This window comes from Dunckerocampus dactyliophorus, chromosome 10, assembly GCF_027744805.1.
Source record: "Dunckerocampus dactyliophorus isolate RoL2022-P2 chromosome 10, RoL_Ddac_1.1, whole genome shotgun sequence".
NCBI lineage: Eukaryota > Metazoa > Chordata > Actinopteri > Syngnathiformes > Syngnathidae > Dunckerocampus > Dunckerocampus dactyliophorus.
In genome coordinates this window covers 4,852,670-4,880,248 of record NC_072828.1, presented here as the reverse complement: position 1 = coordinate 4,880,248, position 27,579 = coordinate 4,852,670, and the positions used below count along the sequence as shown (strand labels likewise).

The 27,579-nt window shown below is 39.8% G+C and overlaps 2 protein-coding genes across 3 annotated transcripts in view; both read left to right on the top strand.

Annotated features, from left to right (window-relative positions):
• Positions 1–12,731, top strand: part of wwc3 (WWC family member 3) — a 57,315-nt gene extending 44,584 nt beyond the window's left edge. The window contains exons 10-23 of one of the 2 annotated variants that reach the window (XM_054789502.1): positions 1,166–1,255; positions 1,318–1,886; positions 2,524–2,644; positions 2,726–2,803; positions 2,880–2,966; positions 3,040–3,235; positions 3,322–3,495; positions 6,446–6,555; positions 6,655–6,787; positions 6,859–7,023; positions 8,570–8,662; positions 8,744–8,971; positions 9,039–9,166; positions 11,615–12,731. In XM_054789502.1, coding sequence (XP_054645477.1) covers positions 1,166–1,255; positions 1,318–1,886; positions 2,524–2,644; positions 2,726–2,803; positions 2,880–2,966; positions 3,040–3,235; positions 3,322–3,495; positions 6,446–6,555; positions 6,655–6,787; positions 6,859–7,023; positions 8,570–8,662; positions 8,744–8,971; positions 9,039–9,166; positions 11,615–11,681 — 2,239 coding nt within the window. In that variant the 3' untranslated portion in view covers positions 11,682–12,731. Of the gene's footprint in view, positions 1–1,165; positions 1,256–1,317; positions 1,887–2,523; positions 2,645–2,725; positions 2,804–2,879; positions 2,967–3,039; positions 3,236–3,321; positions 3,496–6,445; positions 6,556–6,654; positions 6,788–6,858; positions 7,024–8,569; positions 8,663–8,740; positions 8,972–9,038; positions 9,167–11,614 lie in introns of both variants that reach the window. The other variant, XM_054789501.1, reaches the window with a different exon arrangement.
• A 6,656-nt stretch (positions 12,732–19,387) lies between these two features.
• LOC129188996 (putative claudin-24) lies at positions 19,388–20,506 on the top strand. The gene has a single exon (XM_054790194.1). It carries the CDS (start codon positions 19,419–19,421, stop codon positions 20,067–20,069), a length of 651 nt encoding a protein of 216 aa, XP_054646169.1. The 5' UTR covers positions 19,388–19,418; the 3' UTR covers positions 20,070–20,506.
• Positions 20,507–27,579: the final 7,073 nt, after the last annotated feature.

Genomic DNA, 27,579 nt, shown 5'->3' with positions numbered 1-27,579 from the left:
CCTTGTTATTAGGTACTTTTATCTTGAAAATGTTTCTACCTGGGGAAAAAAAGTACTTGTGGTATTGGTGGCGAGGTGGAACGTAGTTCATACACATTACCAGTAGTGCTGGACGATATGGACCAAACTTCCACAAAGTAAGTTTCGACAAATTCAAAGTCCGAAGTTGTGTGAAGTTGTTTCATCATAATAAAAAAAAAAATCTTCCAGAAAAATGGCCGCTAAAATAAAATAGTCCATTCTCTCTGTGAAATAAATAGTACAAACAAAAAGTAAAATCTAATCATCAATTTTCTTGATAACAAACCTTTAGCTATGCTCAAATCCTCAGCTAATGCCAAAAGTAGCTACATATGAAATAAAGTGCCTCGATGAAGAGGACATTTTTAAATGTCAGTAGCCACTCAAAAATGTTAACAGTATTATTTTTTTTATAAAGCAGAACCTCGTAGGAGAGACAAAAATAGTGAATAAAAACACCTTAATTACGTTTGCAAATAAACGAGATTCTTCATTTAAAATTGGCCATCCCTTCATCAAAATAAAATATTTTTAATTTTTTATCATAGCTAGCACCTAGCTAGCAAGTCGAGTCAGCGTAATAATCCCATCCAGACTCGCCTCAAGCCTCCACCTTTCATCTTGGAGTTCGGACTACTTGTTTATTTGTCACACATCCTTCTTCCATCACACGCTCTGACACAGGGAAGTCACCGCGTCCGAATGAGGCGTCATTTAATGAAAATTAAGAAACATTTTTGTTTGAGATCCCGCTCTGTTAAACAGGATGAGATCCACCCCGGTGACATCGCGCCTCGAGGCTGCGTGGATCGCCACTACACGGAGGGGGCAGCAGCCTTGCTAAGGAGCGCGGACACACACAGCAGAGCCAGACCTCCGTGTCTATATCGATATGAACGATGTTTGGTTTTGATATCGTGCTTATAAGAAATATCGATATTTTTAAAATATTGATATCGCTCAGCCCCAATTAACAGGAATTCCTGTGTCTATGTAGCATATACTGAATATCCATTCATACAATATATTACTAAACATTGTTTTCAAGTTTTAAAAAAACCCTGGTGTGGCGGCTTTTATTTTGTCGTGGAGCCGCGGCACAATCAATTACATGTAGCAAACCCTGTTGACTTTGCCTGTCCAGGATCCTGCAGCAGGAGAAGAGGAACGTCCTGCTGAGACAACTGGAGGAGGCCACGCGCATCACCACCTATCTTCACTCGCAGCTGAAGAGGTACAACACTCACTTTTTTTTTAAAGTTCTTCTTTAACTTCCTGTTTCCGTCACATGACCAGCCTGTCGGCCAGTTCTCTGACGGTGTCGTCCAGCAGCAGCCGAGGCTCGCTGGCGTCCAGTCGCGGCTCGCTAGCGTCCAGCCGAGGCTCGCTCAGCTCCATCAGCTTCAGCGACATCTACGGCGTCCCCCAGTACGAGCGCCACGACGGGGCGGCGGAGACACTGGACCCCCACTTGCGCTACCTGCTGCCTCCGGAGGCGGCCGTGTCCAGAGACTGCTCCTTGTATGCTCCGGAGCCGCCGGGCCAGAGCAAAGCCAAGCGTTCACAAGACACGCCCCAGTCTCTAGCCTCCCTGTCATCCCGCTCCTCGCTCTCCTCGCTGTCGCCGCCCAGCTCCCCCTTGGACACGCCCTACCACTGCGCCCCCCAGGACTGCCCACTCACCCAGATGACGGAGGAGTACATGGAGCAGGCGGGTCGCGGGCTGTTGGAGGGTCTGCGTGCGCAGTCGCAGCTGCCATCACACGCCGCCATGCTGTGTGGCGAGGACTCTGTCGCCCTCGCCGCTGTGCACCCTGCAGACGGAAAAAACCACAGAGACGCCACGTCTCAGGGCGCTTTCACGGGTAAGTCGCACATACATGATGTAAATATTTGTCTGTCCTTTCACACACACGCACCTACATAAGCATCTATCAACACACAAGTAAGCACGTGTATGTCCATTTGTGAACACACACACATCATTAGAGTATACTGCATATTCACATGTGTGTGTGTACATCATTAATATACTGGATCAAGAAAACATCTGTCTGTCCATTCACATACACGTTAATATCGTTCAGTCTATTCACATACACACAAAATGTAAATATCTGTGAATTTACAAACATATGTAAACATTTACACACACACACACGCACACACACACACACACATTGTAAGCTAATCCATTCACATACACACATATGTTAATACCTGTCTGTTAATGTACACATATAATCTAAACATCTGTCCATTCACATGTAAGCATCTCTCTGTCGGTTCCCGTATACATAAAATATGTAAAAATCAGTCTGGCCATTCACGTATGTAACCATCTGTCCACCCGTTTAGCTATACATAAAATAAGTAAAAATCTGTTTGTCCTTTCATGTGCACACATGAATATCCGTCTGATCATTCACATACACATATAATTTAAATATCATTTTGTTCATTAGCAAAGAAAAAATTGATTTGCTTTATACGTGTGCCCAGGAGTGACTCTCAGGGGGAACAGCGCCAACAGGAGCAGCAGGAGGTCCAGGAGAGTCTCTGCAGGTGTCTCTGAGGACGCTCTGGCCACAGACAGCGGGGTCTTCGAGGCCTGGGGAAGGAGGTCAGAGGAGGTCCACTCTGCTAGAGTCCAGCGTTATAAAACCCAAAGCAAGACCTCAATTGCTGCTGTGTTATCCAACAGGGCAGAAGAGTCTGAGGACATGTCCTTCATGAAGGAGCAGGCTTCCATGAGCGAGCCGCTGATCCAACTGGGACTGCTGTGAGGAACCATACGGCGACACATCTTCACGTATGATGACCCAACTTCACATACTCCTTGCTGCACTTTTGTCCAGGTGGGAGTCCACGTCTCAGTCTCTGCGTCTTCATCTGCTCCAACTCAAGAATCTCAGCAGGTCCGTCGTGAGGGACGGATACAAAGTGTGAGTCCAGTCGCTGGTTGTCGCTCGTTGTCGTTGCAGGCGAGCGTGAAGAATAATAACCATGTCATGGCAGCTTTGTGAAGGTGCACCTGATTCCGCTGGACGCGGGCCGGGCCTGCGCATTCTACTGCTGCACGGCGCTGGATCCGCAGCCACACATGAGCTTGAACGAAGGGTTCCGCATCCCCGTCCCCGCCGACGCCTTGGCAGCGTGTGCCTTACAGCTGTCCCTCTGCTCGCTGGGTCCACAGGCTCAGGAAGAGCTCCTGGTAGGTTGTGGAAGGATCGATTTATATCATATGGAAAGGCTTGAAGTTTCCTTGAAAAAAGGGATTGGATGTGTGCGCCCCTGCAGGGGAGAGCACAGTTGAGCCTGGTGGACTGTGAGGGAAGTGCAGAGATGGTTTACCACTGGCTGAGGGTCCAGATGTTCAGTGGGCCGGCCGAGTCTCAGAGGCCCGAGCTGAGGAGCCTAGGCCAGCGGAGACATCACGAAGGGCCGGAGGATGAACCCAGGCCCAGGGCTGCGGTAAATGTTGCATATGAAAGTATTTTTGCTGTTTGTGGTGCCCAATGGAATTTAGACAGTTGACGACTGCAGTATTGTCCAAAGTGCGGCCCAAGGCACATTGTAAAAATTAGGGCTGCCAAAGTAACATATTACGATAACATGTTATAGCTATTTCAGAAGTGTGTATCAAACTGGTAGCGCTTCGCATTAATCAGCACCCAAGAAGGAGCTCTCGGTTTCAAAAAGGTTGGTGACCCGTGGTCATCAGAAATGGTCAACAGAAATGCAAATAAAAACAATCAGTGGATATTCTTATCACTTAATGCAGAAGTACAATTTGCCACATGCTCGCAAATCCCAGAAAATACACTCATAACATGTGAATTCATCTTAAATGACATGGTGTATTTGAACGCAACTCCTCATTGCTCATAATTACACAGTTAAAGTCTGGTTCAAATATTCTGCTATTAAAGATGATGATGTGTTAGGTAAACAGATTTTCAGACATGTGTGCCATCTCTTAACTTGATTTAAACGTTCAATTAATTTGGAGCTGTTAAAACATACATACAGTCCGGCCCTGTCATTTATTTTTCTTTCAATAAAATATTGTAAAAATTGGCATGGTGATTAACCATGATTAATTAATTTGTGATTAATCTGATTTAAAAATGTTAATCATTTGACAGCCCTTGTAAAAATATAATTTCACAAGGAAACAAAAAAACAATAACAGCAAACATGGAAAAATCTGCAGAATAAAGTCAAAAGATTAAGAAAATAAAGTTTCAGCTAACCAGAAAAAGTTGGAATTTTACGAGGATAGCGTCGTAATATTATGAGGACAAATAATGTTTTAGTAGCAAAAAGTTGAAATATTAAAGACGTTATATTTTTGTTGTAATATTATGAAAAACAAAGAAAACAAAAAATAAAGTTGTACTTTTTGGAAAATTAGGTTGTGGAAAAAGTTATGTCATGAAAATATTAATATCCAAGTATTATGAGAATTACATCGTAGTTACGAGAAGAAAATTTTGAAGACGAAAGCTGAAATAATTTTGAAAATTAAAAAAAACAGTTGCAAAGAACAAGGAAAACTAATGTCATTTTAGTAGCATGGAGTTGAAATATAAAAAAAATATTTTTTAAATGTCGTAATATTATGAGAAACAAAGAAGTAAAGTTGTAATTTTTGGAAAATTCCGTTGGTTGAAAAAGTTAGAATATTACAGACTAAAGTGATAGATAATGTTACGAAAATAACATTTATTTATTTAAGAAGAAATTTGAAATGTTTTTAAAATTGAAAAAAAAAAACTGAAGCAAAAATGTAAAAAAAAGAGCAAAGACAGAAGTTGATACTAATATGCTTTTTCACCTGTTTCAAAGCTGAGATGCAGTTTTTCTCTTGAAATACACTCCCAAGCAGTTTAAGAAATGGGAGGGAGACAAAAAACATTTTGAGTGTGCAATTTATTGCAAACAAGCATTAAAGTGAGATAGGCTTTTCCTTAACTGATCAAAAGCCAGTGTTTCCAGGAGGCGAGTGGGAATGTTGCTCCAGGTGGTGAAGATGTCCACTGTCTGGAACTGATGTCTATTTTTGTAAACTTCCCTTGCCATACGTCCAAAAATGTTCTCAGTTGGATTTAGATCAGGGGAACACGCAGGATGGCCCCAAAGAGTGAGCTTATTCCTCTGGAAGAAGTCCTTTGTCAGGCAGGCAGTGTTGTCCTGTTGAAAAAGCCAGTCATTCCACACAGATGAGGGCCTTCAGTCATGAGGGATTATCCCTACAACATAGCCAGCTGCCGTTTGACGCCCCTGCACAACTTGAAGCTCCACTGTTCCATTGACGGATCATGATGGCGCCCCCTCCATGTGCTGTGTAGAAAACATCTCAGGTGTCATGCCAATAACGAAAGTCATCAGGACCTTCAAGGTTACATTTTTTTCTCATCAGAGAATAAAGCTTTCTTCCACCTTTCGTTGTCTTATGTTTGGTGCTCTAATAGAAATTCCAAACGACCAATTTTGTGGCGTTGAAGGAGACGAGGCTTTTTTTTTTCCTTAAAAGCCTTCTCTGGCAGATGGTGTCTGATGACTTCTGGTGACTGCACTCGGCACCAGAACAACCTTCATTTGGACTGAGGATGGTCCCATCCTCAGTCCAAATGAAGGTTGTTCAATGGGATCCTCCGGCTCAGGACCAGTGACATTTTTTTGGGTCTACCACTTAGCTGTTTGAAGAAGTTTCAAACGACTCTCCAACCTCTGCAGCAATGTCGCGCTGCGAGAGGCCTTGCTTTTGCAGCTCAACAATCCCACTGGGTTCAAAGACAGAAAGCTTTATTTGCCATCAAGCGATCATGAAAGGTGAATACCCATCCATCCATTTTCTATGCCTTGCGGGGGTATGCTCCTCCACTTTGGGAGAGTGGCGATGTACACCCAGGACTGGTCGCCAGCCAATCGCAGGGCACAATTAGACCATTCACACTCACATTCAGTGAACACCTGACACTAAATCACAATCAATCCAGCTGATGAACAGCCTATTTCACTTTAATGCTGTTTTTGTTATAAATTATTGTTTTTTTGTCTCACTCTCATTTCTTCTTTTGGTATTTTGAAGCCCTACTTAGAATCTCCTCTAAGTTCAACGTTCTTTGTAATGATAAAATTGTAATATTTAGAATGTGCCACAGGCCAGTAAAAATAAAAACAGCCATGGGCCGTAAATGGCTCCCGGGCTGCACAAGAAAGTTGTTAAATTGGGAACATTGATCCCTTCTGCTACGTCGTCTTCGCTATCAGACCAGGTGTGTTAATGAGCGAGGGTGACCAGTGAAAGATTAAAAAGTCACTTTGGGATGTGAGGGGAGCCTTATAAAGTTGTTGTGATGTGTTCTGTAGTTTATTTTTGGCTTACTTGTGTTGACTGTGTTGTTGGACGTCACAGGAGAGCATGTGCGCCCTGCTGTCCCGCACCAGCGCCAGCCTGGAGGAGCGAGATGCAGACCCACTGAGGTTGCAGAAAAAGGAGGAGCCCGGGGCGGCGACGTCTGAGAGGTGCCGGCGTATCACATGAGCAAAAAAAAAAAAAAAAAAAAAAAGACTGTCTCGGTCTGTCTTCATCTCCTTTTGACGTTTTGCGGCTGTGTCCTCCAGGAGTTGGCAGGCCGAGTCGGTGGACAGCGGCTGCAGCAACAGCGCAGTGTGCGCGGCGCCGTGCTCGGAGGGCCTCTGTGTCGCCACTGGAGGGCGCTGTGAGCAGCCATCTAGCAAAGTCGCTCCAGTGAAGGTCGTGCAGCGGCGAGTCTTTTTCTTTACGTCTGACGGGGAAGGGACATGACGAGTGTTTTTTCTCGGCAGGTGGAGAAGGCCACCATGACGGACGGGCACTTTCCAGAGTCTGTGCGAGTGCGGCCCAAAGAGAGGGGCGGCCGCTGGGGTTACGCCTCGCCTTTCATGCGCGGCAGCACCATCGTTCGCTCGCAGACCTTCACTCCTGGCGCTCGCAGTCAGTACGTCTGCAGGGTGAGTTCATCAGCAAACTTTTTTTTTTCATGAAACATGATGTCAATCGTGCAATTGGACCAATTTAACATAAAGTAAACAGTAAGCAGTGTACTTTAGCAATAGAGTGCACCATGTGGCAGAGACCAGCAGAGGGCGCCATTACAGTGTATTCACAGCGTTTCACTTTTTCCACATGTTGTTACAGCCTTATTCCAAAATGGAATAAATAAATTGTTTCTGTTAATAAATCTGCAAACTTTTTTTCTTTAAATGTTTGTCACTATGGCGGTGTTGTGTGTAGAATTTTAAGGACAAAAAAAATTATTACATTTTGGAATAAGCTAATTTATTGCATGTGCATAAAAATTCAAATTGTGCTTGTGGCATTACATTCAAAAGACTTGAGGCTGTAACTGCCGTCAAAGGTAAATCAATAGAGTATTGAGCAAAGGCTGTGAATAATTATATACATGTTTTTTATGTTTCATAAATTTCAAGCATTTCAATAGAACTTATTTTATGTATTTTTTAGGAAAATGATGAATTTGTTCCATTTTGGAATAAGTTTGTAACATAATAAATTACAGTGCATTAATTTTCAAAGTATTTACAACCCTTCTAGTTTCATACATTTTGTTGTGGTACAGCCTTATCAAAATGAATAAATTATTTTTTTCCCTTAAAATTCTACACACAACTTCTCATAATGATAACATGAAAACAGGATTTTTTTTATGTTTCAAAAGTTTATTAGAAATGTTTTTTTTTATCGAATAAATTGATTCAAAAACTTTGCAAACATTTTTTTTAAAAAGTTAATGTCATTGTGGGATGTTGTGTGTAGAATTTTTAAAGACCAAAAAAGAATTTATTCCATTTGGTAAGACAGCGACGTCGCAAAATGTGGGAATGGTTGTGAATTCTTTCCAGATGCACTGTAATTCTGCCTTATTCCAAACTGGAATAAATTCATTCTTTTCATAAAAATTCTACGCACCCCATAATGAAAACATGAAAAAAGCTTGAAATGTTTCTAAATTTAATTTAAAAAATTTTAAAAAGAATACATTTACATAAGTATTCATAGCCTTTACTCAATTTGTTGATGCACTTTGGCAGTAATTACTCAAGTCTCAAGTCTTTTGGAATATGACGGCACAATTACAACGTACATGTCATTTATTAAGTCTTTATCTATTTTTAATACATGAAAAAGTGAAGTGCTGTGTTACTTGTTGGATGCAGTTTGCCTTTGAACTCTCATTGTTGTCATAATTGGCCACACCCTCCCTCAGTAAAACAAATAAACAGCAGCAGATACAGTATGCTTACATCCAATCAGCATTCAAGTTTCCACAGCTTGGATTTGGAAACTATGCAGAAAAAGACATCAATCAATTCCTTATTAATGCCTAATAATTGTGCACAAAGCTACATGCTGGCGGGCGGTGAATGGAGGCTGGCAAAATTAGCGTGTCAGTACATTTGTTTTGACATTTGTTGCCTTTGTTTTAATCTAAATATGAAGTTCTAAGAACATTTAACATTTTCTGGTTCTTTTCAGTTGTATCGCAGCGACAGTGACAGCTCAACTCTACCAAAGAAGTCGCCTTTTGTCCGAAACACTTTGGAGCGAAGAACACTGCGCTATAAGCAGGTATAGAGTGTGTTGTGGTTGCTGCCGGTTGTTTCTTTAGAAGTTGAGGGTGTGTCCTTTCGCTCCCCCCCTTGGCAGCAGTCGTACCGCTCCTCCCTGGCCGAGCAACCCACGCGCACCTCCCTGGATCTGGAGCTGGACCTCCAGGCCTGCAGGACGCGCCAGAGGCAGTTGATGGAGGAGCTGAGCGCCCTGAGGGAGCTGAAGCTGCGACTGGAGGAACCGCAGGCCAGCGAGGCCGGCGAGCTGCCCCACTGGGCCCTGAGAGACGAGCGCTTCCGCCTCCTCCTTAGGGAGGCCCACAGACAGGTGAGGCATAATGTGACTTCACAGCAAGGGTCCACCACTCATGACTTCTTTTTGCCCTCTTCTGCAGGCGGGTCAAAGCAAACAGGAGCAGCGGCAGGAGGAGGAAGCTGGGAGGAGGCTGAGGAAGGCCTCCAAAGAGGTTCGGCAGATGAGGGGGCAGAGCCACAAGGAACCCCTTCCTGTTCAGACATTCAGGTAACCACCTCTTTTGCAAACTTAGCAACAAAAACACAACAAGCAGACAAGTACTGCTCAACCATTTGGGCTTCAACCGTCATGTGGATTAATCACAACGCCCTCCGGTGATGTTGCTGAGGCCTACATGGCCGACCAAACACACGTTTGACATCGGCACTAATTTCTTATCTAGTTTAGTTAACTATTTATTTTTAACTTCTAAGTCAAGATTCTTTTTTATCACACTTTATTATTTTATTGTTATTTTTGGTGGTTAACCCTTTTATTTTGACACTTTTTTTGACAAGCATTACGATGCTTGGAAATTACACACATATTTTTGGATTTTTTTGTTGTTGTTGCTTTTCTTGGATTCTTTTTTATCTGGTGTGGTATGTTCAGGTATGTTTTTGAAAGAAAACTGAATGCTAATAAGCTAAAACTCAAATCTGAACCTCCTATGTCACTTCCGGTCCACCACGGATTTTCCTCCCCTGCAAGGTAAACTGTCTTGAACACTATATTGCAGAGGCGTCCAAAGTATGGGCGATTTGCGGTCTGTGGTTGTTTTTTGGAATGGCCACGGCACATTCTAAATATACAATTAAACAAGAAAACAGTAAAAATGATTAAAAAAAACCAGTGGTAATTTTACCAGAATAAAGACATGATGATGATGATGATGATGAAAAAAAGTAGTTTTATGAGTATAAAGTCCTAATATTATTAGGAAAAACATGTAGTCACATGTAAGTCGACATATTAAAATTACGAGAGCCAAACTCTCCAACTTACGAACACAATTGGTTCCAGACGACCGTTCGCAAGTCGATTTGTTTGTAAGTCCAACAAAAGGTAATATTACCAATGATATAGGTACTACATGTACGTGTATACATATACAGTATATGTGTATGTATGTAAATATGAGTTTGGATGCAGTAGTAATATTAAACGAGGATAATTAATGAAAAAAACAATAATAATAAAAATGATATAATACGTAATGATAAATGTTATTTACTTTTGAAGAGGAGTGGTCGAGCATACGTCGTTGTGGTGGAGAAGGAGTTATTGAAAAAAAGGACAAATGGTCGTCGTTAGACTCTACTAAAAGAGGTAGTGTTCTGTGGGTGGTGTAGAATTAAGCAGGCCTATTAACTCTTCATAAACTTTAATCACACGTTCTATCCGGGTTGCATCTACAGCTACAATTTAGCTTTCCCTGTCTCCTTTACACTCTCTCCTCACCCTCTTCCTCTACCTGTTGGTCCCATTAGCAGTGTCACAGTGCCCTCTACTGGTCAAGCATGTAGCAGTACAGTATAAATATGGAGTTACTACAAGGCAAAATACATGAAAATATAGACCAGTCAGCTTGCATTCGTATCTCCGAATGTTCGCAAGTCGGATGTTTGCAAGTTGGGGACCTAGTGTACAGCAGTATACTGTATATGTTGGTGTAGTTGGAGTAAAAGGATTCACAGCTCGAAATGACAAAATCTAAACATTCGCTTAACCTGTCCTGACGTGCAAATTGGTCCTACGACCTGGTTATAGGGGCGAAAGACTAATCGAACCAGCTGGTTCCTGCCAAAGTTTCCCTCAGGATAGCAGGCTGGGACCTCGCACTTTTATCTGGTAAAGCGAATGACTTGAGGCATAGTAGTATTTGCATTTTTGCATATTTTTTGCATTTTTGCATATTTGCATATTTTGTCTTATTATGTGTACTATATTGGAGAGTAAAGGTGACTATAGGAGTGTAAAGGTGACTATAGGAGTGTTATTTCATGTCTAGTGTAAAAAGTGTATATAGATGGCCGTAAACAGGTTTTTTATGTCTTATATGTCTTATTTTCTCTTATTATGCCTACTATATTGGATAATAGCAATGTAAAGGTGACTATAGGGGTGTTATTTCATGTCTAGAGGGTGTTAAAAAGATAATTTAGAAGGTCATAAATAGGTTTTCTATGTCTTATATGTCATATTTTCTCTTATTATGTCTACTATATTGCATAATAGGAGTTACACTCCTATTATAGGTTACTATGGGGGTGTTGTTTCATGTCTACAGGGCGTAAAAAGCGAATTTAGAAGGTCGTAAACAGGTTTTCTATGTCCGAAATGTCATATTTTCTTTTATTATGCCTACTATATTGGATAATAGGCGTGTAAAGGTGGGGGTGTTATTTCATATCTAGAGGGTTCCAATAATGTTAAATGTTAGAGGGTCCTAAACAGGTTTTTTATGCTTGAACTACCAAAATATTCCATTTCTAAATAAGGAATCCTACTTTGTGGAAATTCACTTGTCACTGTCGGGTCTGGAACCAATGAACCGCCATGAAGAAGGGATTTCCGCATATGGCGATCGCACTGAAATGTGGATGCGCACAATTTCTGAATCACCTGCAAGTTTTATTTGGAAAACAGGCAATAAAGCTGTGCATTTGGTTGCAGAGAGAAGATGGCGTTCTTCACCAGACCAAGGTTCAACATACCTCCTTTGCCGGCTGACGATGTGTGACTGCTTCTCTGCATCACGCGACTCCACATGAAGTATTTGTGCTACTTTCTTTCTTTCCTCTGATCCCCCTCCCTCACACACACGCACGCACGCACACACACACGCACACACACATATAAAAGTCATGAAGTGTTTGTGGCCAGCAGGCAGCAAAGGAAGGCGTTGAAACAGGTAAAAAAAAACACACAAAAAAACACTCGCTCACTGTTGATGAAGAAAGTCTTTCATTCCTGTTTGAGTGTCTTCTGCTTGCCAGACGGGAACAAAACTTCACTGTACTGTAACTTATTTTATAGTACTTTTCCTTGAAGGAAATTAGAAAGTAAAAAAAAAACAAATAAAACTGCTTCCTGCTTTTTAAGTGTATTTTGTAGCTTTGAACAAATAGCACTTGAGCGTTTTTACTTATCCTCATTCTTAAAGAAATGTATTTACATCCAGCGTCACTTTGTAATCCACTTTTACTACGGATGTGTGTTTTTTTTTTGTTTTTTTTTTGTGATTCAAATTAATATTATTTCATGTACTTTTCCATATACGGATGAAACACTGTATTCACGTTGTTGTTTTCTAACGAAGTCTGTATGAGCATCTGCAGTGTTGCCTCTTGTGAAAATAAAAGCATTCAAGCACTCTTGGTCGGAGGCGCAGTGAACAACTACGTGTGACAAAACGCTCATTCTTGTGGCCGACTGTCACGTTCTCACGACCAACGGGGCTCTTTGAAAGACAGCCTTCAGGTGAACACGTCTGTAGACTGTGTAATTGACAGATATAACTTCAGTCACATGTATGCTGTCTGCGGACTGTGAGGATTACATTTCAACACATGTGAACGAAATTACGGCAGGTGAGGTGATACCATTGTTTCATCAGGCTCTGTCTCAGATGCTGCCTCCCCAGCATGGGGCTTCCGGAAAACATCTGTTGGTTAGTGTTATATTTTGACGTAATCTTTCTCAGTCAACAAAGCCACGCGTTGGATTGTTCACCCTTGAACGTGAGCAGGGTTTAGACCAGGGGTGTCAAACTGGTGCCATGGAGAGCCGAGACACTGCAGGTTTTCTTTCCAGCCAGTCACTAAAGCAGGTGATTTTAATGATCAACACCTTCAGTTTGAGGGAAGGAGCTCATCAATGAAATCAGCTGCTGAAGAAACTGGTTGGAGAGAAAACCTGCAGCGTCTCGGCCCTCCAGGGCACGAGTTTGACACGTGTGGTTTACACCGCGCTGAGACAGGTTAGTTTTACCCTACTGATGCAATGGAGCATCAGCATATCTTTACTCCATTTTTATTAAGTTAATCAGTACTTCCTTTTGAAATCTTATGTTGCTGAGTAGGAAAAAATAAGAATCGGGTTTTGGTTGGCATTGCCTTGGTTTTTGATTGGGTAGGGTTTTGATTGGAGTTGGGTTTTGCTTGGGGCTGTGGTTAGGGTTGGGCCTCAGATTAGGTTTAAGGATTTTGTTTTGAATTGGCGTTTTGGTTAAGGTTAGGTTTGGGTTTGGGCCAGTGTGGCAACAGTGTGGTTTGGTTGAGGGTTGAGGCTAGTGCTGGGCTGGGGTTAGGGTTGCTGCTTGGATTACTAAAATACTAGTAATCCAAGCTGCTAGTTTGGAGTGGACTGTCATTACATGGCTTTGTCAGCAGAGCTCGCTGTTTCTCTGCAAATGAATTAGTGTCACATGAACTAACGGAATGAATGCTGACTTTGTTAGCAAATTATGATCAACACAAAATGCTAAATATGTGATATACCAATAGTGAAACCTTTCTTATGGTTTCTACAAATATAGTTATTAATAATAATCATGAACACTTTTTTTAAACCTGTTGGATTACTCGCAGCTCTATTGGAGTGGACTGTCATTAAAATACCATACAATAGTGACATGATGACATGACATGATGTTTAAATTTGGAGTTAATAGAAAGGGAAAGAATAAATGGGTGTAATTTAGACCAGTAATTTAGTACCAGTTGGACAAAATGTGTCTGCATGTGACTGATTTTGCAGTCAGCTGAGTGTTTGTTCTCCACCTGAGGGGGAGTTTTATCTCTGCATTTCTATCTCCTGCAGCGCTTGTGGAAGATCGACACAGCCTCCTCCTACAGGACGTGTCCCACAGGCCTCGTGTTCTCACAGCGACACAATAAGCTGCAGTGTTCTTACTACAAACACATGTTGATGGGGGGAAAAAGTACTTCTCATGCAACTTTCACCCCATCGTCTCCAAACGTGGTGTACGTACAGCAGGCACGTAGCCTCTGGGGTGTTTCGCTTTCAGTAAAGGATGCGGCTTGAGGTCAAAGTTTACCCGTAGCGAGGTCAAAAATCTATCTGCGGCAAACCGTGTTAGGGTTAGGGTTAGGGTTTCCAGATGATAGTTATTTCTTGTCAATGTTGCAGTGATTCTTAACTGGTGGGTCCAACACAAGTGGAACACACAACGCAACTCAGTTTAAAGGGGTGTTTATACTTTGGAGACACATTGGAACCGGGTTTCAGGTTGTTCAACATCATGTTGCTTGATGACAGCGCCCTCTAGTGGTGATGCTGATAGTTCAACTAAACTTAGACTTCTTTTATCACACTTCATTCATTTCTTTTTTTTTTAATTATTATTTTTGGTGGTTAACCCTTTATTTCGACACTTATATTAGATGTTATTTCCTACCATAATGCTTGGAAATTACATTTAAGGATGGAATTCTTTTTTTTCTTGGCTTCTTTTTTTATCTTGTGTGGTACGTTTAAAAAGATTTTTATAAAAAAAATAATGATTGTATTTATAAAATAATCTGTACATAGTTGTTGAATAAATATCTGAATATATTTTATTTGTAATTTCTAAAAATTACAGTATGTTTGTAATCCAAATTTTTCCTTTATTTTTTTCTTTTCTAATATTATTTTCGCTGTAGAACATAACTTTTACCCAGCCTGTTTTCTATAAAATTGCAACTTTATTTTTTGTTTGTTTCTTATATTTTGCCTTTTTTTCCTTGAATTTTCCAACATTATGCTATGCATTGTCTTAATATATTGTCTGTAAAATTGCTGCTCTTTTTTGCTGTTGTTTTTATTAAGTGTAACTTTTAATTGTAGTTTTAGAATGTGCCGAGGGCCTATAAAAAACAGCCACGGGCCGGGCTGCACTTTGGACACCCTTAGCCTCGCCTGTAGGCTTATAAACTTTTAAAAGTTTTAATCTTTTTAAAATTGTACTTGTTACAACTGAACTATGTAGGCTTTTTTGATTCATTCCCATATTTGTGTAAAATAAAAATAAAAGGTAGCCAATAGGCCAGTCACGATAATCGATAAATCGATTAATCGAACAATAAAAAATGGGTGTGTTTCATTTGCTGGTGTCTCTGTGCCACACAGGCTGGATGACAAGAGGGTTCACTCTGCATCTGTCTATGTGCATTGGTTCTATCGTGGAATGAACTCTAGTGGGGCCTCTTTGTGGAGGCGGGGCTACTGTTGTACAGAAGGTTTAGCAGTTAGCGTCGTGAGTCAGTCCCAGAAGCGATGGTTTCTGAGGCGAATACCACAGCTGACAAAGTGTGGGAACATTTCGGTTTTAAACAGAATGAACATGGTCAATGACTGACACGGGCAGCTAGCAGTGAAGCCTTCGTCTCGACAGTCAACGCTTACTGTGGCATTTGATCATTTGATCGCTGGCTACATTGCCAAAACATACGTACAGGCAGCTTCGGGGACGCACGGGGAGAACATGCAAACTCCACACAGAGATGCCCAGGGGAGAATCAAACCCAGGTCTTTCCGATCTCTAGACTGCTAACATGCTAACCAACATGCTAACCACTAGACCACCGTGTGGCCTTTACACCTCTATCCAAATAATTATCAACCAGCAAAATGTGTTATGGTGACAACTTGAACATAAAAAAGCCCATCAGAGTTGACGTATGTGCTTATCAGTGCTGTCTGCTCAATATGGTTTACATCACTTGACTCACTGCAGGCAATTCAATATGCTTGCTGATTTAATGTCATCATTTTGCCGACTGGTCTTTGTTGACGTATTGGTCCTTTCCTTGACTGTCTTTGCAGTCTTTCATTTTCTCGATCATTTCTTTTGGTTTTAAATTTGGAGAAGAGATGCTGTGATATTTTTATGAACGATTCTTTCATGTATTTTCCATCTGTGAACGGCTTCCTCCTCCTACTCCTCCAGTGCAGCGGCTAGCAGCGGCTAGCAGCTGTATTGAGTGTGGAGCCTTCATCCACTTCTTGAAAATATGTTTGCCCTTCTCAACCTTCTGTAGTAGTTCCCAAAGCGCGCCCTTCCGACCATCTGCAGTTGGGTACTTTCCAGAAAAAACTGAGTGCGTGTTTTGAAAATGTCTTTCAGCGTTCCATTTTCTGTTTGCTTATTTCACGCCACATATCAAGCACTTCATTGGCAGTGAAGGCAGGAATAATATATCCATTCACAATTAAACTCTATTTTCTTCCGATATTTTTCTTCATGGTTATGGAATCTGCGTCTTTTTCGTGTCTCATTGACTGAACACCTTGCTCATCCAGTCAGAACGCAGTGTCGATGCATTCGGATATTTCATACTTTGGTGTTAAAAATAACACAGAGCTCGCTGTGGGAGTCCCACAAGGAGGCATGCGGCTCTGCACTGAACGAGACTGTGTGTGTTCAACATAAAAAGATGTCGATGTGGGACGTATGTCCTTCAACTAGACAGGTGTCAAACTCACGGCGTGGGTTTGGCCCACCATAGCGTTTGATGTGGGCGCAAAAGCAACTTCTTTTTTATGTTGTTATCCATCCATCCATCTTCTATGCCGCTTATCCTCATTAGGGTCGTGGGTATGCTGGAGCCTATCCCAGCTGACTTCGGGCGAGAGGCAGAGTACACCCTGGACTGGTGGCCAGCCAATGGCAGGGCACATATAGACAAACAAGCATCCACACCCACATTCATACCTATGGACAATTTAGAGTCTCCAATGAACCTAACATTAATGTGAAATGTGGAGCAAAGCGGAGGTTGGAACCCACATCTTCCCGATCTGCTGACTGTGTGGCCAACATGCTAACCGCTAGGCTACTGTGCGGCCCCTAAAATATATTTTTTATTATTTTATTAAATTTTGTAGTATTTTAAAAATATAGATTAATGTTATTACTATTAATAATAATAATAATAATGGATTAGATTTTTTTAGAGTGCTATTCAATGTACCCAAAGCGCTTCACAATGAAGTGAACCCATTATTCATTCACTCCTCAGCCACACACTGCTGGTGGTTAACTACATCTGTAGACACAGCTGTCCTGGGTTAGTGTGACGAAAACATGGCTGCCAATTCACGCCTCCGGCCTCTCCGAACACCACCAGTCATCCATTCACATTCATACACCAGTGTGGGCAGCACTGTAGGCGGGGGGGGGGGGGTGAAGTGTCTTACCGAAAGACACAATGACACTCCTGGAGGAAGCGAGGATCGAGCCGCCAACCTTCCGGTTTCTGCACGACCTGCTCTACCTCCTGAGCTGCCCTATTTATGTCCATGTTCATTTTTTAAATCTATTTATATTATTGCACATATTTATGGTAAAAAATCCAAAAGACACATACTTTATTGATTTATGTCATTTAAAAGTTGTTTTTATTTGTATTTTTCTAATATGTACATCTAATGCATATACAGTATATTATATAATATATATTCATTTTATTATCATTTATGTACTTTTTAAAAATATATTGATTTTATTGTATAAATCAAATCATTTCCAAAAATCTGAAAGACTTCTTTTTTTGCTAAATGTATTTGTTCTGTCAATTTTCACCGAAAATGTGTACTGCCTGCAAGAGTTTATTTTGTTGTTGTGTCAAGTGAATGATAGTAATATTTGTATCTCACATTTCTGCTTGGCACTTAGACTTGTGATTTGCATGTGCGGTTATTGGAAACAAACAATACAAAAGGCATATGTGTAATAAAAATGAAAAAATAGCATACATGTGGTTTCACAGTTAAAGCCGGCCTCTGTGCAGCCATAACTGCCATGTTTTTGTGTGTGCATGTGTTCAAGATGAAAGGCAACAGGATGTGATATCTAAATGATACAATGTGACTGTTTTTCTGAGGAAAAGTAGAACGCAGCAGACGTGACACACTTCTCCGGTCAGGTGGAAAAATACTGACAGCGTTTTCCACGTGTTTCAACTTTCTACTCAAATAATCCTCGTAAATGTTCTTCTCGTAATATTGGGATTTTAATTCCCATAATTTTATAATATAATTTCTAATATAACTTTTCCCTCCAACCTCATTTTCCAAAAATGACTACTTTTGTTTCTCATAATATTACAGCTTTTAAAAAAAACAAAAACGAAAACAACTTTTTTTCATTATTATGCTACTAGAATGACTTTACTTTTCCTCGTAATATTCCGAGCTTATTCTCGTAATATTGGGACTTTTTTCTCATTAGAATAACACTTTTTCATCTTAATGTTTTCACTTTATTCTGGTAAAATCATAGCTGTATTTTCCATTTTTCTTCATTTTCCAACTCTTTCAACTTCCTTCTTTTTACATTTTCTTATGACTTTATTCCCATAATATTTTGACTTTATTTTCGTGACACTACAACTTTTTCCGCAATTTAATTTTCCAAAAATGACATTTTATTTATTCGATATTTTTAAATAATATTACAACTTAAAAAAATGTAGTCTTTCTTTACTATTTCATCTTTATGCTACTAAAATGCCACAATTTTTCCTATTTTTTATGTCTTTATTTCCATAATGTTTATTCCCATAATACTATAACTTTTTCGTCAACCTAAGTTTTCAAAAATGACAACTTTATTTTGTTTTGTTTGTTTCTCATAACATCAAAAATTAAAAGCAAAAATCATATTTATATTTCAACTCTATGTCTCTTTTCTTCATAATATGACGAGTTTATTCTCGTAAAATTGTGACTTTTTTGTTAGAATATTGTACGACGCTTAATATTTTTACTTTATTCTCATAAAATGACAGCTGTTTTTTCCATTTCTGTTGTTGTTTATTAAAATGTTCTAACTATTTAAACTTTCTTGTAAATGTTCTTTTTGTAATTCTGACTTTCTTCCCATATTTTGACTTTTTTCTTGTGACACACTTTTTCTGCAATCTAATTTTCCGAAAATTACATCTTTGCTTCTTGTTTTTTATAATTTTTCAACTTAAAAAAAGAATGTATTTCTTAATATTTCAGCTTTCTGCTACTAAAAAGATGTTATTTTTCCACATATTACAGCATCATTTTTCTCTTCATATTTTGACTTTATTCTTGTAAAATGTTTTCATTTTTGATATTTTTTTTCCCCATGTTAAATGATATTTTTAGGATGTGCCGGGGGCCAATGAAAAAAACAGTTGCGGGCCACAAATCGTCTCTGAGCGGCGCTTGGGACACCCCGGCTTTAAAGTTATCTGTGTTGTGTGTTTATACGTCCGAAAGGAGGAAATCAGGTTCCATGTGACGGCCGTTGGTCTTGGACGAGCGGCCACACACCTCTGCCCCTGCTGCACATTGGCACAAAAAGGAGGGGGGCGGCAAAGGGGCGGACCACTCGCCTCCTGCTTGTCTTGAGCAGAGGACATTTGCTCCTTTGAGTGGCTACACAGTTGCACCCCCCTGCTCCCAGCCTCTTAGCGAGCGAGTGGCTCTTGGTGGAGCGATGGAGCAGTGTGCTCGCGCCCTTGAGCTGCTGGGCATGCTGGTCTATGCGGGGGCCTGGCTGTGCGTTCTGGGGACCACTATATCGCCGCAGTGGCTGAGCATGTCCACAGCTCTGCTGCCGTTGGAGAGATACGAGCTGGGCCTGTGGGGGACGTGCGTGGTTCAGGATGTGGGCGGCATGGAGTGCCGGCCCTACGACAGCCTACTGGGCCTCTCCTGGGACCTCAAGCTGGCCCGCGTCCTCACGTGCACCTCCCTGGCCGTGGGTGTGCTGGGCTTCCTGGTGGCCATACCAGGACTCTCCCTGGTCAACAGCTGCGAGGAGGACGGCAGGACCAAGAGGATTTTGACCATCACGGGGGCATTTCTGGGGATTCTGTCTGGGGTGCTCTGTTGGATCCCCGTCTCCTACGTGGCCCGCCTGGCCGTGGTCCGCTTCTTTGACGACACGGTGCCCGACGTGGTGCCGCGCTGGGAGTTTGGGGACGCCCTGTTCTGCGGCTGGGTGGGAGGCTTTCTCCTCATCATGGCCGCCCTCGTCCTGCTGAGCTCTTCTTGCCAAAGGTGCCGGGCGGAGCCGCCTCGGCCCGCCCTGCAGAGGAGGAACCAAGTGATGAGCACCATGCTTGCCAGGTCCGAGTACGTTTGAAGAAAACTCAATCTAGCTTTAAAAAAACATTTCAATCAACCAAATCAAGTTCAAGACAGCAGCTTTTTGAATGATTTTTCATTTAAATGACACATTTTAGAGGCTCTATTGTACATTTTGTTAGATGGCAATTGAATATTTAAAGGGATCACTATATCAGATATTATCACCTTGGAAACACACTACACACGTTTCAGGATTTGTAAATAGACGCAACGAATGTTTTGTCAGCTGCTTTGAAGAAATGTTTTATCGCGCTTTGATATTTTGTATTTCATTCCTTTTCCATGCTAGCAAAAAATGCTGTGATAGCAAGCCATCCTGACATGAGATTTATATGATCATAAAGATTCAAAGCCACACACAAGGCTCAATTGTTTTGCTTCAAACTTTACTTTTTACCACAATTATTGGGTAATAATTGTCATTTAAAAATGTTTTGCATTTTTAATTTTTAGTAATGTATTTTACATCGTTAATAATCCCAGAAGCATTTTTCTTTTACACTTAAACAACTGAGTAAAAGTGCCCCCCCCCCACGTCAAAAAAAGAAACCCAGAGGTGAAAAAACATTGTCGGCCACTAGATGGCGATGTGGCTTGGTTCGCTTCTGTCTGTGGCCTGTGCTAGCAACACATTCGAAACAAAAACGTGCAGTTTTGCAGTTTAAAGCTTCTAAATTTGTTGTCATGTCATGTAAAAATGACAGTTTTAAAATTAATGTAAAGTTATGTTTTTTCGGAGCCCCGTTGGGGTGTTTTCATTTTTTCACATGATTGTAACATTGCATTTGTGGTGTCCTTTGGGCTGTGTCGAAAATGCTTTGGCAGAAATGCTAGCGTACCCTCACTATATCTTGGTTTTTACACCCATTACTAGTAAAAAAAACCCCCGCATATTTAAGTAAACTGTACTTCTGACATTTTAGCATTTTCAAGTATAAAAATGACGAAATGATTTAACTGAATGAATTAAAATACAAATACAAAACAGAAGAACCATTGTAATTGTGAATGTTAGAATACTACTGTTAGTACTGTTGGACTTGTATTTCTATACAATGGTGGTTAGTAGAGAAAAGATGGCCGCTTTTTTGCTGACTCATTCAGTGATGACATTGGTTAATAATAATGGTTAATAATCCCGGAAGCAATTTTCTTCTACACACAAACAACCGAGTAAAAGTGGCCAAAAAAGAAAAACAATCTAAGTTTACCTCAAAAAAGAAAAAAAACCCACACAGAAGAAAATCATTGTCGTCCACATGTCAGGCCACGAGATGGCGATGTTGCTTGGTTAAAAAAAGACACTTTTGTCTGACTGTCGTGGCCTATGCTAGCAAGGCTGTTGGACACATTAGAAAAAAAAAAGTCCACTTTTTTGCATTTTAAGGCCGCACAATTTGCACAAAAAAAGCAAAATGACAGTTAAAAATTAATGGAAAGTTATTACAGTCGGTGTTCGGTGAGCAGGCACTAGAGTCCTGACTAAGGTTCCTTAGGGAAGACATTTACTGTGACACTGCTCGGGCAAGAGTTTTATTTATGTCTTCCATGGCTTATTTACTCTTATTCTGCATAGTGTATTGGGTAATACACTTTACTGGGTAAAGCCATTTAAAGCCGCTGTTCAGAAAAACAACAAGAAGGAACTACTAGCGTGAGTCAATGTTATCTTATTTTCTCTAATTCTATCTACTATATTGGGCGTGTAATATATTGTAAAGGAGTGTTATTTTTTTGTCTTGTTAAAAAGCGTAATTAGAAAATTGTAAACAGGTTTTCTGTGGCATAACTATGAAGATATCCCCTTTATTAAATTTAATGTACTTCCCTGAAATTCACTTAATGCGTCTGGGACCAATTAACTGCGATAAACGCGGGATTGCTGATTGTGATTGGTGATGGTGAACTCCATTCTTTTTACTGACTGAGTTTTTATGAGATGCAATTTTTTAGCCTTACCGGTAAACCCGTGAGATCTTCTTTGGACTTCCATGCAGAAGATGAATTAGGCATCTTCCCGGGTGTCTCCTGCCTCGTCCAATATGACGTATGATTCGGTGCTCAAATGCAGCGACTACCTGAGAAACTTGCACATGTGCAACAAGTCCACCTACACATGGACATGGAATACTTGTTCACTGGTCGGGCCCCTGTGAGTCTTGCTTTGTGAGTTGTTCGGGTTCTTCGAGTGCTCGTCTCAGCTCAGCGTTAGTGAGCGAGCAGGAGTTGCAGTATTAATGCCACCGTACCCGCTTTCCTTTTTCATTTAGCTATAAGTGAATGTGTTAACGAATACCCGCAAGTCCCGATTCAGGAAAAACTTGCGGGTTTTGAACGACTCGGTTGCTCAACCATTTACGACCATTTATGATTAGTTGCTAACTTCTTGATTCTGATTGATTCTTGCTTGATTCTGTTTTTGTTTCTTTAATTTTTTAAATTTCTTCTTTTATTCTTACATTTTAATTCATTTTTTCCTTTGAGAAATGGGAAAAATTATTTTTCTATTTTTAAGTTTTATTTCTGTATTTCTGTATTGTTTATTTCTGTGTGTATGCTGAAATTAATGTTCTTAACCTTTTAAATACTTAAAAAATATAATTTTTAGAGATTTTCATTTTTGGCTTTATTTATTTTGTATTTTTATTTTATTTATTTTTTAATTTGTATTATTTTATAATACTTTGTATTATTATGTAATTTTATTTTTTTTATTTCTAATATATATATTTTACTTTTCATTTTAATTTTTTTTAAATTTTGTTTTCATTTGTTTCAAGTCAATCCGACTTGAATGACTTGCAGTTTATTTGTGAGAAAACAATAATAGGCTCACTAAGCTTCTATTTCAGTTCTTAGGTTTTTTTTTCCAGTCAAGTTGAAAAAATACTCCAGTTGTTGTCTTCTGTGTGTCTTCCGTGCTCAGTGGCTAAGCAGCTAACCCCACCTCGGGCCGTGGCGTTGTGTTTTGACGTAAAGCTGTCCTCCAAGCCATCGGGGTGAAGTTTTGGCGTGGGCGATGTTTGAAGAAAGGCTGGGTGCCGCTGTGGCAACACAGCGTGAGGCTAATACCGTCAGACTTCCTGCTCTGACTGAGCTAAGCTGTGTTTAATGAACGCTTTCATGGAAGAATGCATGACAGCTTACCCTCGCCTCCGTCCCATAATTTCACTTCATCACGCACATTTGCCAAAAAGGTGGAAAATTGGCTTCATAACAACAATCAAAGAGTCATGTGGCGCCACGAAAGACTCCACACGCTACGTAGCTCTCAGAAGGTCAAGCTCATTGTGGAAGCTGCAGTCAAATGTCTTATTTGTCTGTACTGGCTAGCAGGTCACTTCCTACTTCCTGCATCCTGCCCACAGCCACTAGGAGCGCACAACCCAATCCTTGTTCTGATGCGGCTTTTGAGACTTCCATGTTCAGTGAATTCATCTGTTCCGGGGTCAAACGGTTATTGCTGCTAGTAGTGCACAACAAGTCCTTTTAACATTCGTAACTGTCAAGTGGAAAAAGAAGTTCAGCACTGTCCAATACAACTCAACGTAAAGCCATACTGGGAAACGCTTCTTGAAATTTCTTCTTGGGCCTGCTGCCCTCCCGTTTGAATAGTTTGAATATCTTTACTGTATTTTAACAAGCACATAAAATAACTAAAACAAATAATGTGTGTATTTTATATATATACTGTATAGATATAAAGTGACACATCTAAATAGATACTTCAAGTAAAATATATGTTCAATATATTTATTGCTATTATTATGACAGTGGACAGTATTACAGTGGACTTCCTGATTTATGACTTTTTTACTTTTTTGCATGTTTGTCACTGAAATGTTTCAGATCAACAAACACATTTAAATATACAAAATGCAGTTTTTAAATGAAACTTTTTATTATTAATGGAGGAAAAAATCCAAACCTACATGGCCAAGTGTGAACAAGTGATTGGTTGATATAATTAGAAGTGGATGGGCCACCCTTAGCAGCAACAACTGCAATCAAGTGTTTGTGATAACTTGTAATGAGTCTCTTCCACGCTGTGGAGGAATTTTGGCCCACTCATGCAGAATTGTTGTCGTTCAGCCACATTGGAGGGTTTTCCAGCATGAAGCGCCTTTTTAAGGTCATGCCACAGCATCTCAATAGGATTCAGGTCAGGACTTTGACTAGGACACTCCAAAGTCTTCATTTTGTTTTTCTTCAGCCATTCAGAGGTGGACTTGCTGGTGTGTTTTGGATCATTGTCCTGCTGCACAACCCAAGTTGGTTTCAGCTTGAGGTCACCAACAGATGGCCGGACATTCTCCTTTAGGACTTTTTGTTAGACAGAAGAATTCATCACAGTGAGTCTTCCAGGTCCTGAAGCAGCAAAACAGCCCCAGACCATCACACTACCACCACCATATTTGACTGCTGCTACGATGTTCTTTTTCCGAAATGCGGCGTTACTTTTACGCCAGATGTAATGGGACACACACCTACCAAAAAGTTCAACTTTTGTTTCGTCAGACCAAAGGTCTTGGGGATCATCAAGATGTTTTCTGGCAAAATTGAGACGAGTCTTGGAACTTGGAACTTGGAAGTGAGGCCTGCAGGTCTTCGGATGTAGCTGTGGGGTCTAGGCCTGTCACGATAATCCATAAATCAATGAATCGATTAATCGATCGATTAAAAAAACAACAACAAAGTAGGTAATTTTGCCGCCTCGATAAATTGACATGTGCATGTATGCCTGTTTGTTACCTCGTCTCTCTGCACCACACAGGCTGGATGACAAGAGGGTTCACTCTGAATGTGTCTGTGCGCATTGGTTCTATCGTGAACCCCCCTGTCAGCCTCTTTGTCCCCCAGTACGTGGAGTAGGGGCTACTAGTGATACACAGACACAGTGCTAGCAGTTGCAAGCAAACGCTAATATGAATGAAATCACAAAAGCGATGGTTTCTAAGCCGAATGCCACAGCCGCAATGTGAAGGTGCAGCAGAACCTTCGTGCCGACAGTCAGTGCTTACTGCTTACTGCTCTTTCCTCTTATAAAGGAAAGAGCGCTCACAGACAGCGTCGCCCGCTATATTGCAAAAGAAATGCAACCTTTCAATACGGCATCTACGGAATGTTAGAAATGTTTGACAGACGGTACGAATTGTGTGAAACAGCAATTCCTGAGTGACCGAGTGAAAGAAGACATCAGAAACATTGCATTGCCGTATGTGTCCAGCGCAAATACATTATTTGATGACTTGTTTTCATCTTGGGATGAACAACTGACACTTGAGATAAAGATGAGATAAGATGAGATATCAGGTCACAAAAGACTTCAAGTTCAGAGAGCAAATCTTAGTCCATGTTCATCAGTGAAAGTACACGAAAGTACACGCTGGCGGTGATCACAAACATTCTTTTTAGTTTTTTTACTTTCTATGTATTTTCTTGCCACTGATGATCTTTCCACCTGATTTTCGCTGCCATTTCACACCATTATCTTTAAAAAGAAAGAAAGAATGAAATGAAACATTGCATTTTTATTTTTTACTTTTGTCAAAAAAAGTTTGTGTTCGTTAAAACGTACATTCTCGTCAAATTGTTCCATGAATTCAGATGTCAGAAAAATATTTTTTCATCATATACACTTTAATCATTTTAGAAGTAGGGATAGTATTGTGTAATAATATACAAAAAATTTACAAATTTACAAAAATTTACAAAAATGGATTTTCCAGTCAAAATTGTTATTATTATATAAAGTGCACTTTTTTAAAAAAGTGTTTGTATTTATTCCATTTTTATTCTACCATTATTTTATCACTTTTAATGTGTTTATTAGTATTTTTACAGAGTTAATCATGCTTATTGATAACATGTACAGCATATTAACTGTGTTTGAATTTTTTTAATTGATGAATTTATTGTTGTTTGTACTTTTGTAGTTATTTTTATTGAATTGTATTTTTAAAAATACGTTTAAATATATTTTTATTTATTGTTTTACGTATTTATTCTGTTTATTTTTTAAATTAACTTTTAAAATGTCTTTTATTCTTACATTTTTATTTGTTTATTTCCCTATTTTGACTTATTTTTAGAGCAGTTAAATAGTTAAATACATTTAAATGTATTTTTATTTTGGTTTTGTGTATTTATTCTGTTTATTTTACATTTGTATTTATTTTTTCCTTGTTTTAACTGATTTTTAATATCTGATAATAATAAATAACATAATTATATAATTTAATGGTTACACCTAATTGCATTTAAGACAATTTAAAAAATAAAAAAACAAATGTAACACAATTAGAAAAATGAGCATATTTGCTTTGGGGTTTTATAAAAATAAAAATAAAAAAATGTGTGAACTCTTTTAAGTCGACAGACTCAGGTCAGCACAAGCAGTAAGCAAACAGTTTGATCATGTTCAAATATTTCTTCTGTTGGCGAGCTGTTTTATTTTTTTTAATGAAATGTTTACATTTTGTTAGTCGCTGTCGTCGAAGCCCGGTCAATGCTGCAATGCTTTTATTTTGGAGCTTATTTTGTGTGCAGGTTTTTCATGGAAATGACTTCTTTGCCTCTGAAATGAGTTGTTGCAAAATGAGTTCATGTTGCTTTTAGTAAAAGTGTTCCTGGCTGGTCCGTGATGGCTGATTAGATAAAAGATGTGTCTTATCCTTGTGGACAATATTCAGTATCGAGGGGAACTTTACTTCTTTGGGTTTTTTTACTTGAGTTGCTTTGGGCAGATAACCTTGTGGTGTTTGTGGAGTGGCTTCCTGCTCAACTCAACCTTCCTGCTCAACTCGTGTTTTTGACACAAAGCTCAAGAGGCTCTTGTTTGTCTGCTGCAGCCCGCCTCCACTCTGCTGCTGCACGGTGTGTGTGTGTGTGTGTGTGTGTGTGTGTGTGTGCGCAACAGTATGCACCCTCTCCAAACTCACGTGTCTGCTCAGCCTCCTCCTTCCTCCAAGGTCACATGTCTGTCAAGTAGGTTCCCACCTTGCATGGGTTCACACACCCGCACACCACCACAATAGCTTAGATATGATAGCTTATGTTGGTTCTGTCGCTACAGTACATGACTGCAAGAACCTAAAAAACATTCTTTACATCACAAATGTTTGTTTCATATTAGTGATAAAACACATTCACATTTATTCTCAACAAACATATTTAATTACATTTTTCATATTTAAAAAGATTTGTCAAATGGTTCCACAATATTGTAATATGATCTATTTTTTTATTTCATTCTATTTATTTATGATATTTTGTATTTATTTTTAGATTTTTCTATTTTACTTAGTTGTTTTATTTCTAAACAATTTTTTGATCATATTGTTATTGTGATGTGTTTTCACTAAAACAGGCTTTCTTGTCCAAATTAAAATATATATTTACTGCTCAAAAGAATAAAGGGAACACTAAAAATAACACATCCTAGGTCTGAATGAATGAAATATTCTTCTGAAATACTTTTGTCTTTACATAGTTTAATGTGCTGG

Bases quoted from the DNA above. Each gene is read 5' to 3' on its own strand.
- LOC129188996 (XM_054790194.1), top strand. From the start codon at position 19,419: ATGGAGCAGTGTGCTCGCGCCCTTGAGCTGCTGGGCATGCTGGTCTAT.